This window comes from Oxyura jamaicensis, chromosome 1 (genome assembly GCF_011077185.1).
Source record: "Oxyura jamaicensis isolate SHBP4307 breed ruddy duck chromosome 1, BPBGC_Ojam_1.0, whole genome shotgun sequence".
Lineage (NCBI taxonomy): Eukaryota > Metazoa > Chordata > Aves > Anseriformes > Anatidae > Oxyura > Oxyura jamaicensis.
This window is the reverse complement of record NC_048893.1, coordinates 53,523,580-53,536,447: the sequence shown is the minus strand read 5'-3', so window position 1 is coordinate 53,536,447 and position 12,868 is coordinate 53,523,580. Positions and strand designations below refer to the sequence as shown.

General features: G+C 55.5%; 1 protein-coding gene and 1 long non-coding RNA gene across 2 annotated transcripts; one reads left to right on the top strand and one right to left on the bottom strand.

The window, feature by feature from the left end:
• Positions 1-105: 105 nt before the first annotated feature.
• Positions 106-1,551, top strand: PDXP (pyridoxal phosphatase). Its single transcript, XM_035309404.1, has 2 exons — positions 106-700; positions 798-1,551. The coding sequence occupies exons 1-2, from the start codon at positions 124-126 to the stop codon at positions 1,121-1,123; spliced, it is 903 nt and encodes a 300-aa protein (XP_035165295.1). The 5' UTR covers positions 106-123; the 3' UTR covers positions 1,124-1,551.
• Positions 606-12,649, bottom strand: LOC118155846. The gene is made up of 3 exons (XR_004746044.1): positions 12,639-12,649; positions 5,511-5,523; positions 606-733 (listed from the first exon to the last, which is right to left on the bottom strand). It is a non-coding gene; the product is annotated as an uncharacterized LOC118155846 (long non-coding RNA).
• Between the last annotated feature and the right edge of the window lie 219 nt (positions 12,650-12,868).

Genomic DNA, 12,868 nt, shown 5'->3' with positions numbered 1-12,868 from the left:
GGGCGGAGCCGCCTTACCCAATCCCGCTCCGCGGCCGCTCTTCGTCCCGCCCCCCGCCCGCCTTTTGTGGCAGCCGAGTGGGCGGCGCGGCTGTCGGTCGGGCGGCGGCGGAGCGGCGGCGGCATGGCGAGCTGCCGGCGGCTGAGCGGCGCGGGGCTGCGGGAGGTGCTGGGCCCGGCGCAGGGGCTGCTCTTCGACTGCGACGGCGTGCTGTGGGCGGGCGAGCGGGCCGTGCCCGGCGCCCCGGAGCTGCTGGAGCGGCTGCAGCGCAGCGGCAAGGCCGCCCTCTTCGTCAGCAACAACAGCCGCCGCTCGGTGGCCGAGCTGGAGCTGCGCTTCAGCCGCCTGGGCTTCCGCGGGGTGCGGGCCGAGCACGTCTTCAGCTCGGCGCTGTGCTCCGCGCTCTTCCTGCGGCAGCGCCTCGGGGCAGCAGGAGGAGGAGGAGGAGATGGCGGCGGCCTCGTCTTCGTGCTGGGCGGCGAGGGGCTGCGCGGCGAGGTGCGGGCCGCCGGCCTGCGCCTGGCGGGCGAGGGGGAGCCGGGGGGCGAGGCGGTGCGGGCCGTGCTGGTGGGCTACGACGAGGACTTCACCTTCGGCAAGCTGGCGCAGGCCTGCGGCTACCTGCGAGACCCGCGCTGCCTGCTGGTGGCCACCGACCCCGACCCCTGGCACCCGCTCAGCGACGGCCGGCGGACGCCCGGTGAGCCTCCGGAGGGTTGGGGTGCCGGCTTGGCTGGCCTCTCGCGCGTCCCTCCGGGTGCTGAGCCGCTTTCTGCTGTGTCTTTCTCTCCCCCCAGGGACTGGCAGTCTCACAGCTGCGGTGGAAACGGCCTCGGGCCGCAAGGCGCTGGTGGTGGGCAAGCCCAACACCTACATGTTCGAGTGCATCGTGGAGCGCTTCGGCGTCGACCCGTCCCGCACCCTCATGGTGGGGGACCGCCTGGAGACGGATATCCTCTTCGGCAAGAACTGCGGGCTCTCCACCATCCTCACCCTGACGGGTGTCTCCCGCCTCGAAGAGGCGCAGGCCTACATGGCCAGCGACAGTGCCGCCGCCAAGGATATGGTGCCCAATTACTACGTGGACAGCATTGCAGACTTGATACCGGGCCTGGATGAGTAGCAGTCTTTACACGTGAGGGCAGAGGGGTCGGGTTCCCCATCCCAGATCTCCATCTGTTCCCATTTCTCTCTCACCGCTGTATTCCCTCGATTCCCAGTTTCTTCACATTCCGGTACCCTTTTCTGGGGGCAGAAGGAGGGAGGGGCAGAGTTCAAGTTGCCTCCTTTCTGCTGAGAGCTGTCTGTGATGGACAGAGTCCTCTCCCTCACGTGCCAGCATCTCTGGGAGAGAGCTGGAGGCCTTGAGGCTGACCTGGGGTCAAATCAGTGTTTCTGTACGGCCTCTCCCGCTGCAGGGGTTAGGGAACAGCTGTCTTAGCATTTTTCTCTTAGATAACCAGTGGCGGCCTTTTACTGCTGTCCCTCCACTCGCGTAACTCTCGACTTTTGAGCCGCATGCCTGCAGCCCTTGCGGTAACCCCCTCCTTGCCAGGGGAGCCAGCTGGTGTTCTCACCTGCCCAGCCTCCAGCAGTGCCAGGGCATGTGGAAGGAGCGTGCTGGAGCGATGAATGAGAGCATCTCTGCCTCCCACGAGCGGAAGAGAGCATCACCTCGCCTCATCTCTTCTCTCCCCTGTTCGTTAGATATGTTTCCCCTACCACCTCCTGCCCTGACTCAGTTAATAACTGTGCTAATGTCTGAAGGACTGTAGAAAGGGAAGAGAGACTTGTCCTTGTCCCTTTTTTTTTTTGTGCCAAGAAACTCAGACAAGCTGTGACTGCGCACAGTGGGTCTGGGGTTGTACTTTGTTTTCAAGCACCCTTTTCCAAAGGGGCTTGTGAGGGAGAGAGGGCTACTAGACCTCAAAAGCACAGCAGGAGTGAACTGTACGACTCTCCCCTTCTTCCCCCTTCTCAGTGGATTTTGCCATGGTATGGTCAGAGAAAAGGGCTGACGGGGGGTGTCTGTGCTCCCGCTGCTGCTGTGCAGGTGAGATGTTGTTGGTATTGTCACTGCTGTGAATGTGTCGCAGCCCTCGAACCATTCCTTGCTGCTTCGTCTTTCTACGTTTTTTTTTTTTTTAATTTATTGATCTTAATTATCAGACTTATTTATTGTTGAAATATTGTATTATTTGTATAAATTATGCTGACTGTTTGCACCAAGGGGGCGGGGGACAGTTTATTTGGGCCTCCCTGACTGTCCACGTCCCGTGTTGATGTTCTTACACTCACCGTGTCTCTGTATATAATAAAGTGTGAGCGTAGGCTGGACGTGGCCTCCTTTCTTCGCCTGTAGTCCCACCAAGACGAGAACAGCCTGGGTAGCTGGGCAAGACTGCATTTGAAGTCCCTCATAAGGGAGCCAAATCCTTCCCTTTGTTAAAACTCCTAAACAGCTGTTTCTGGTATCCAGGCTTCTCATATCTTGCTTGAAAGATCAGCTGTGGGGATGAATAAACAAGCTCAGTGTCAGTTATTGCTGTGTTAGCTCATGTGGCAGATCCAGATGCAATTTACTGGTGCTAGGATAATCCCACGTGTTGAATGTCTTTTTTTTTTTTCTGTTATTGTTTAAGCCAAAACGACTTAGAGAACAGCCCTCTGAAACAGAACGACATCCAAAGAGCTCTCTGAAGACTGCCTGTCGTCTTAATCGGTCCCCCTTGTACACATCTGTCTGTCCCTTCTGTGTCTGCCATCTCTAATTTGATACCCAGAGGAATGGTACTTGCTTAATGAGCCTCTAATCACCTCTTGAATGGCCAAGCAGAGCAAGACCCAAGATCTGACATGTCTGCTAACTCCAGTTGCCTAATTAGAGGGATTCCCAGACCCCAATTCACTTTTCAAAGCTCTGTTGTACCAAATTCGAACTCGGAGCATTGCTGTTGAGCCTTCAGGCCACAGCTAGGCTGTTATAGGTGCATACACACAGGTGCACAGCAAGAACTTCCCCTGGAGTTCCCCCCCTTTTTTCTAGGGTGCTCTTAGGGTTAATTCCCCTACTCTCTCCCTCATTCTCTCTGTCCTTTCCAGCTGCCGGGACCAGCAGGTGGGTTTGGAGGCTGTGGACTCCTGGGCCAGTACACCAGGAAATAGGAGGGAATCGGGTAGTGAACTGGTTCCTAACAGTCCAGCAGCCTGCATTTGGGCACTCCCTTGACTTCGGACCTTTCTTGGGATCTTGAGTGGTGAGCTTGGAGAGTAGGGTGCTTTTTTTCCCCTGCTGTTGCTGCTGAAAGTAGCTCCTGGCTCTTTTCCCCAAATGGGCAATGGCTGACCCGCATCCCTCATGGCTGTGCTTTTGATCGCATGGACCTCTCCCTGGGGGCTTTGCTGTGTAGCTTGGGCTTGGAGCAGAAGGCTCTACGTGGTTTACCCTTGATGCCTCACATCACCGAGGCCACCAGGCAGGAGTCCTCTAAACGCTGCTTCTTCCCAGCGATGGAAGCAGAGGGATCAGGGCTGCCTCCAGCCGCTGGGCTGCTCTGTTGAGCCCTGCGTGGGGCTGAGAGCAGCAGTACGGGGATCCCCCAGACCTGCCAGGCTGCTTTTCTGTGGCTTCCCTCCGCTATCCTCCTGCACGAAGGTGACAATGAGCAGACCTTCATAGAAAACAGACTGGAAGACCCCTCCGAGTGTCCCTGAGATGTTTCTCTGCCCAAGGCCTTCAGACATCCGTTTGGCTTGCATTAAAGCCTCTGGCGCCAGGGGGTCTAGGATCCCCAGGGGGATTGTGTCTGTCGTTTAAACCGAAACAAGCAATGGCTTCTGCCTGGGTAGGCTGATTTATTCACCTAAAGCAGTTTTACTTCTTGGGCTGAGCGCTTAGTGAAAGGCTGCAGTTGCCAGGGAGAACAGGGCTGTGGAAGCGCATGGGAGGGTGGAACGGATGGGGAGCTTGTTTTGGTGTAGAGAACAGCATTTATCTTCTCTCTTGAAAACTGCAGCATCGTGTCCCGCTGTGCAAGAAAGACAACACCTCTGCAAGGCGCGTGGCAGCCGTTCAGTTATCCGAGGAGCCCGGCATCCATCCTGTAAGTGCTGTTACTGTGGCAACCCCTGGCTGGGGTGTTAGCAGCATCCCGCAGAGCATCGCCTGCCCTGGGCAAGGCCCGGGGAGAGGCGAGGGATGCAGCATCCATGATTTGAAGGCAGGTAACCTGGAAGCAATCCCTGTGTGCTCCTCCGTGGCTGTCTGCTCCTTTCTTCCACTGCTTTGGCACCTCTGGCTGGGCAGCTCTTACCAGCCTGACTTCTAGGACAAGGCTTTGGCAGCCTGGTGTCCTCCAGTTTGAAATGTTCCTCATCGTGCTCCTGTTTTCCTGGGATCAGAAGGACCTTCTGGGACCTCCAGAGGCCCCCTGCTCCAGCCACCCAGAGCAGGCTGCCCAGGACCACGTCCAGGCAGCTTTTGGAGATCTCCAAGCAGGGAGAGTCCACGGCCTCTCTGGTCAGCCTGTGCCGGAGCCCTGTTACCCGCACAGTGAGTAAGTGCTGCCTGGTGGTCAGAGGGAACTTCCCATGCTCCAGTTTGTGCCCACTGCCTCTTTTCCCCTTGCACTGGGCACCACTGAAAAAATAGAGGGGAAGGATTTCTTCCCTTGACCTGCCGGTAACCCCTCCTAATGCAACCCATGACACCAATACCCATTTTTGGGTTGTGCCTGCCCGCGTGCAGGACTTTGCATTTCCCCTTGTTGAACTTCACGGGGTTCCTGTCATCCCATTTCTCCAGCTTGCCGAGGCTCCTCTGGATGGCAGCACAACCCTCTGGTGCGGCAGCTGCTCCTGGTGGTTTTGAGTCCTCTGAGAGCATGCTGAGGAAGCATTCTGCTCCATCATGCAGATGACTAACGATGAGGTAAAACAGGACTGGGGCCCGTGCTGACCCCTGGGGTACAGCACTAGTTGCTGGCCTCCAGCTAGACTTCTTGCCACTGATCACCACCCTCCGGACTTGTTCGTTCAACCAGTCTTTGATCCACCTCAGTGTCTATTCATCCATCCTGTACTTCAGCTGCTCCTCTATAAGGATCTTAGGAGAGACAATATCAAAGGGACTTACTGAAGACCAGGCAGGCAATAGCCGTGCTTTCCCTTATCTGCCAAGTCAGTTGTTTCATCATAGAAGCTCATCAGGTTGGTCAAATGACAAACACTGCAGGAAGATACGGGTCTAAAGATATTAATCACTGAGCAGATGCCTGTAATATGAGGAACTAATAATCACCTCGGCTGGGATGTTTTTAGCATTCAGCCACATGACCTGCTAGGAGAAAGGGAAGGATCTGGAAGGTGTTGGGACTGGCAGGATCGAGGAGATTTTTTTTTTTTTTTTAATGGGAAAGTTTCTCTGGAGCCAAGACAGGCTCATGATCCAAGGAACTTGCTCAGTTCTCGTCCAACCTGATGCGAGGCTCCCCCTTTGCCAGGGCAGGCACCTCAGGCACCACCCTGTCCTGCAGCACGGGGCATGGGGAGGAGGAGGTGAGGAGCAGCAGCCTGTTACTGCCTGCTCCAAGAGGCAGCAGCCAGTGTTTGCTCTCCCTCCAGCAGCACGGTGGGTATGGCGCCTCCTCTGCTGCACAGGTTGCTTCTCCTCACTCCCTACACAAGCTGTTGTCCCCTACTCCATGTCCTGCAGGCATCTGGGTGCCCCACTGTCATCCCCATGTTGTTGTATATTTCTTCTTTATTGCCTTTCCTTTCACGGTGTGTGGACTCTGACCCCAGCAAACTCACCCAGTCTGCAACTCGCACAGCTTTGCACGTACAGGAACCGCTGCTATACTCTGAGACTTTGCTGGGAATTGTGCACAGATGACATTTTGAAAGTGCTCCTGGTCAACAAGCTAGCTCGGCTCTCCGTACAACCCCTGTGAGACACCAAACCAGTTGAGAACAATTAAAAGCCATTAATAACCTCACCAGCTTAGAGAGTTGTATCAGCCTTTGTAGCTTCAGTGAACCACCGCAGCCAAGCACAGCCAGCTCCATAAGGCCTGAGCATGGAAAAAAAGGGAGGTGATGCAGGGAACAGCCCCGGACTGACGGTGTGCGACCATCTGAGTTGTCCTGCCCGGTGGCAGTGACAGAGTCACCCGAAGCGAGTCGGGTGCTCTTTGCTGTTCCCTCTAGGTGTGCTCTGCTGTTGTACAAGCTAGGGAGTTGTTCCCTGCAGCACAGGTTTTGGGGGAAATTGAGCCTTAGAGAATCCCCCCTGCTATAACGACATTGTGGTCCTGGCCAGGTGCCCTTTCTCCACAAGGCAGAGGTGTTCCTGACTTAGCATCCTCCGGCCCAATGCGTTGAGGTTGCTGATTCAGCCGGCGTTGAGCAGAGCCCAGAAGCGGCGTGGAGCCGTGCCAGCCCCTGTTTGTGTGCTCACCAAATTTTGGAGGTGGAAATGGGAAGGATGGCACCATGCTCCCGTTTGGCACACCAGCACAACGCCTGCCCGCACGGCCAGGGTCACACAGAGACTGGCACGTCCTGTGGGATGGGCAGGTCCTACACCTCCCGGGGGGTTTAGGCTGAGCTTCCTGAGGCTCGCTGCCTTGTAATCCACCACAGGCAGTCTCTTTCATTGCCTTTCTCGTTTTCCCTCAGCGTTTTTGGGGGCGAAAGGGCTTGTGTCACAGAGCAATGCCACACTGTGCTTGCCTCATGTTTGGCCTGTTGAGGATGCTCAGCTGCTGCTGAGCTCAGCTCCTCAACTCCTGTTGAGCATCCTTGTCTGTTCCCTGTCTCTTAATGCCATGCCGTAAATCAGACATCACTAGCAAGCTGCCTGTCTAGGGCTTTAATTCTCCCATCTCCCAGGCCGTTGTTCCTTAGGCTGAAAATAAATCTAGGGATAGAGGATAACTTCTGGGTTTTGTTCCCATTAGGCTTTCTGGAGTGAAATCCTCTTTTATTTAATGATATTCCTGTCAAATTATCTCTTCCCTAACTTTTTATTCTAACTCTGCTGCCTGTCATTTCCTTGTGCAAGTAGAAGGTAAGCCGTGAACCCCTGCCACCATCCACCCTGCCAGGCACCACTCTTCCCCTGTCCTTTAACAGAGGCCTCGGTGTTGGGCACAGCAAGAGGCAAAATAAATGAAATAGAATAGAAAGAAATTATGCCTCTTGAAATTGCTTTCCCACAGACCTCACTCTCCCTGCTGCCTGAGCCTCCTGTCTGTCTGTCTGTCTGTCAGGTCGCATGTCAGAATTGCTCCGTGGCTCCGCACACCCAGCCCAAGCCGGTGCTGCCTGCAAAACGCTCCATTATTTCCGCATCACCCCAAGGCTCGGTGAGAGGCATGCTGAATGTCGGCTGCTTCTCGGGGGCCAGCTTCTTTCACTGGCCCTTGTCAGCACAGCGGGGCCCCCAGCTGCTGCTCCCTCCCAGCTCCATTTGGCAGGGGCTCGCTCGCCCAAGTTTCTCTGCTCGGGAGGGTCGCTGGCCAGCGAGGCTGCGTCCCAGGGAGAAAACGGCGCGCGATGCGGCCGGCGGCCCCGCAGGCTGGCTCCAAGTCACGGCTGCCCTTTGTGTGTACTTAATCAGCTCCGGCTGCGGCTGCCTGCAGCGGCTGGCATCTGCTGCCCTGCCTCCCGTTGCTCTTAGCGGGGCCTCACCTCAGCCTGTGCCTCCCATCAGCTCTGCTCTGGCTGCTGGGGCCCGATCTGTGGTGTTACAACGCCGGGGGATGTTCCTGGCTGGGAGTCATGGTGTTCCCAGAAGCACAAAGCCCAAAAGGCTGAAAGACACTGATTTTTTTTTTATTTCTTTTTATTTTTTAAAAAAAAAAGGCAGAGCAGTGCGTTTCCCATTTCAGCCTCTTGGAGGGATCAAAGAGAATCTTGTCTTTAAAAAACATTCCTATAAAGTTTTAAAAAATAATAATAAAATAAATTATATATATATATTTTATATATATATAATTTTGTCTGTTAACCACAGAGCAAGCTCTGCTTTCCACCTTCCCCTGGGACTCATCCCTCCCTGGCACTACAAACACCGGCTGTGGGCAGCTCCTGCCTGCCATGGGGCTGGCCTGAGACACCCTTCCCCGGGCACATGGGGCACAGGGGGGCCCTGCAAGCCCACAGGGATGTTGCTCTGCCTTTGGCAGACCTCTGCAGGTCAAAAAAATGAGAAATCAACCCTTTGTGAGCCATTTGCAAGACCCTCCAAGACCCTTCCTGCCTCCTTGAAAAGGGTTAGTGCATGTTGGCCCAGCAAACCAGGCCACCCCATCACTGGCAGATCTTAGCCCTGCCCAGCACACTGCTTGCAGAAAGTCTGCTTAGTCTGCCTTGTCTGCCTTTTTTTTTTTTTTTTTTTGGAAAGCCTGCCTTTTTTCAGAAAGCATCCCATTTCCCCGCAGGCGGTATCACTCTGAGCTAGCGGCCACCTTCCTGGGTGCACGAGGTGCTGGCATCCTCACCAGCTTCTGCTTCTGGGGACAGCAGCGCTGACCCAAGCATCTCGGTTTCATTCTGATGGGTACAACATCCATCCCCCAGCTGAGCTGAGAAGCATCCCGACCTTCTCGCAGTGCTTCCAGGGACCAAGGGAGGTCAAACTTTGGTGTTAGCGGGGAGCTGTGTTGCTGCAGTGCCTCCCGGCCCAGCTGCAAGCTGTTGGGCTGGGATGCCCTCCTGTCCAGGGCCATTTTCATCCTCCCACCGTGCTGTAAATGTGGCTGGAGCTCTGGTTTCCCAAAGTGGGAACGGTGACTCTGCAGGGAGCTGGTCAGCATCCTCAAGAGCATCACAGCCTGCTGGCCTCGGTTTAATGCTCAGCCTGCAACGCATGCAGGGACCAGGAGCAAGAGAGAGATTGGTTCTCCCCAAAAGAGATCTTCCAAATCAAGAAAGGCTCCTCTCCCCATGCCCTCTTGCTCCTTTGTCACTCCCTCCCGTAATTCTGGAGCTGTCGTTCATGCCACAAAATCCTCCTCCAAAAAACCCCCGTCTCAGGCCTGCCTGAGCCCTCAGGCCTTCATGAAAGGTACCTGAGGTGGGTATTTTGCAACGCTGATCCTCTAACAGCTTGCAGCACCTAAAAATTATCTCAGTCCAGGCTATTAGAAGCTCACATGGCTTCCCTGGCTGGTCTGAGAACCTGAGGAGGTGGTTTTCAGGAAACCTCGGTCTGATGGACATTGCAGACCAAGAGATTAAGGCTGGGGCCCGTTGAGCCCAGATCCCTCCAGATCCCTCGTGTTCTGCTCCAGGGATCTGGGGAAGAGCACCAGTCCCTGGGGGTCTGGGCAGCAGGGACAGGGCTGCCAGCAGCCCTGGTGGCCCTCCTTGGAGGGTCCTGCCCAGCATGTTGAGCTCCTCTGTGAGGGACAGTGTGGCTCATCGAGCCGGTCAGGGAGCAGCTTCGCCCTGTTGCCTCCATGCCCCCCTCAGCAGAGGGGCTGGGACCCCGAGGGTGGCTGAATAAGGCCCTGTGTGGAGGGAGGTCCCTTTCTGCTCTCTGCTGCTTTTCCTTCTCTTTACCCCAAATAAACAGGCTGCCACAAAGCGAGACAAACGCCTTTGTTTCCGCGCAGGGCACGCTGTCAGAATGGCATTTCTCCCTGTGTCTCGTCAGGGGCCTGTCCGGTCCCCAAGGGCCTCGGGGAGCCCTGGCACACAGCACCCGTCCTTGCTGACAATGCTATTGTTAGGAAGGGGTGCACTGGGGGGGCTGGGGCTGTTTCTCCCTGCGTGTTTCTCTCCAGGAAAGTCACGGATGGAGCCTGCTTGCCCATAGACCTCCCTCTCCAAAACAGACACCAGCCTGGCTCTCGCTCAGGGGTGTGGGAGGGGGTGTGTGTGTGCTTTCTGGACCACCCTACATGCCCCTTGGGGACACAGAGAAGCATCTTTCCACCAAAACTGAGCTCAGAGGAGGTACCCTTCCCTTGGGGCTGTGAGCAGAAGCCCAGCAGGGAGCTCATGCTGCTCCAACCCTACCTCTGCACCCTCAGTACTCCTCATGGGGGAGGAAGAGCATTATATTGCAGCTTGAGCCCCCTGATTACATGAGCTCAGAGGCCAGGAGAACCCCCCTAATTTTTCCTGTAGGGCTCATCCAAAACAGCCTGGCTGTTTGCAAACCTTCTACAGTGGTAGAGAAGAGCAGGCTTCATGCTGCGAGCAGCACTTGCCACCAAATCACTGGCGCATGGGTGCTGCAGGTCAGCTTCCACCCCTCTTCCCCCAGGCTCCTGCTGTGAGGAGGCCAAGCAGAAGTAGACATGACATCTAATCAGCCCAGCTGTGACCCTGCTCCCTAACGAAACACCGCTCAAACAGTAGCCTCTGGGCCATCGGTGCTTAGTAAAATCCTAGAGGCTGTGCCACAGGCAAGCCCTGAGGTCTGTGCGCATGGCCAGGCAGTCAGTTGGCAGGTCAAGGTCTGCACCCCAGCCAAGTCAGGAGCATGTCAATGCTCAGCCTTGATGTCTGTCATAACGAGAACAACACTAAGGATCCCATACAGTGATGTTGTCCTGCTTATTTTGCTGCTAAGTGCATCAACATGCTTCCCTCCCTTCTCCCAAGCCTCCCAGCCGTGCTGGGATGAGAGCTGGGCTTCCTTCCAGAAAAATGTGATGGACAGAGGCTGAGGAGCCCAGTTCTGCACCTGAGTCCCCTTGCGAGGGGGCTGGAGCCAGCAGCATCCCAGGGGATGACGCACCCCAGCACCTCCCGCTGCCTCCAAGCCGCGATAGCATCGGAGCGGAGCACCCTGCACTTTCTCTCCCTGAGCAGCACGTCTGGTCTGCCCGCCACACCTCGGGGAAGGGAGGGAGCCCAGCCCTGCCGAAACATCCTCCTCTTCCAGCAGCTCCTAAAACAAAACGATTCAAGGGAACCCCTTTCTTCGGGACCATCATGGCAGACTCGTCTTTGCGCCCATCGCTTGCTGAAAAACAGCAAGCGGCTGAGTTTCGGTCTCCAGGGTGTTGCAGGAGAAACGTGCCTTTATTCCACAAGCACACTGCTCCACTGCTCTTGGGAGAGCTGAAACCAGCACCTGGGCTGCCCCGACTTGTTCAAGCACAGCACCCACTTGCAATCTACATATTAAACACAGCAAACAAACCTCTGCACGGCATGTCTCAAAAGTCACTTTTGCAGACAGCAATCCGAGACGGGTAATATGCCTCAGCGGGTAGTTTCTAGGCTTGAAATAGGCTTAATAAATGGCAGGTTTCTTAGCTACTGCAAGGATGCTGGTTTGGGTATTACAGCAGCGCAGAGCCGGTGATCACAGCCAGCCCGTAGCCTGCAGCTCTCCTGCACGTCAGTAACAACATACCCGAGCCTCCAGCAGCAAGCAGGGAGTTGCATTTTCTTTCCCTTGTGCTCCCAGTGCTAGCCGTTAGCGCAGGAATAGTCCTTACCTAAAGCACGGGGTCATATTTTAGTAAAATATTGCCTTTTTCTCCTGCAGCGCTTGCAATGGGCTGGTGTTGCCGGTCCTCTGGGTGGCATTAGCCAACATCCAGCCAAGCGGTGGCAATCCTTTCCCCTCTAGAGTCAGCGTCTGCTGAGCTTGTAGGTCTGCTTTCGAAACTTGTCATTTCTTAAAGTTCAGGATTGAGGGCTTGCCTGCAGTGCCTGCACAGCCTGAACAGCACATGCTGCACCCCAACACTTCTACTTTTTTTATCTTTCTGCTTCTTTAACTGTATTTATTTAAAGAAAAATGGAAATTCAATGCACCGTCCCAAATTCAATTTCCCATTTCTTTTCAAAAGCAAATTATCAGTTTCAAACTGCGTGGCAGAGTTGGACAAGGTCCCTACCCGTACTTCGCCTGCAGGAGAGCTCATATCTCCTCCTGCTTATCTCCCGGCCCTCCCTGCGCCGGTCTGGTTCAGCAGCTGCTGCCCTACATGACGCAAGGCTTTCCTCCACCCGCGTTTGCAGCTGAGGGAATCCCTCTACGTACAACAACCACCTGGGCCAGGCTGTGTCACTGCCAGCAACATCCCTGTGTCCAAAACAAGGAGGTCCTTTCCTAAATCACCCGGCCACCTTTGCTTGCACTGCTTTGCTTTTACTTGCCGCCCTGTGCCGAGTGCCCCTAAACCAAAATGCAAGTGGCACGAAGCCTCCACCACCAGTCACCGTGTTGCTGGCTTTAAAGATCTGCTAACTCCACCGCTTCCGTGGAGTCAGGCTCCTTCATGCCTGAGTTAATCAATTTTTTTTTTTTTCTTTGCTGTACCATCACTATTTCTAGCACCGTCAGTGGCTTCTCACTGTACTTGCATGCTAGGAAAGCCCTTGAATGGCTCGGGACGATGATCTCCATGGGCTGGCATGGGGTGATCCGTGCTGCCCACCCGCAGCCCAGCAGCCAGACCTGAGCTGCTGAGCCCATCCTGCAGCCACGGGGAGCCCACCCCAGCCAGGAGACCAGGTGCACAAACCAGGCTGTGCCCCGAGGGGGTTGATCCCCCGGAGGTGAGATGGAGCCCGATGTGAGCTCCTCATGGTGGAGGTGCGGGGGTGGAGGTGGGGAGCACCGATTTGGGAAACTCCCCGGCCGCACTTTGAGGTGTGTCCAACACATCCCGATGTCATTAGCGTGAGCAGGACTCATCCCCGCTTCCCCAAGCTGTAATTTCAGGCTCTCCCAGATAAATCACCATGCCCAGGTAGCCTTTGATAACATTTGTGGAATTATCTTCACCACCGGGGAACGTATTTCCATACTGATTTAATGAAAGCAGAGATTCCGGAGTCAGCAAGAGCAGGAGCCTTACAAGCAGCTCTCGTTCCAGGAAACTGGATGTGGTTG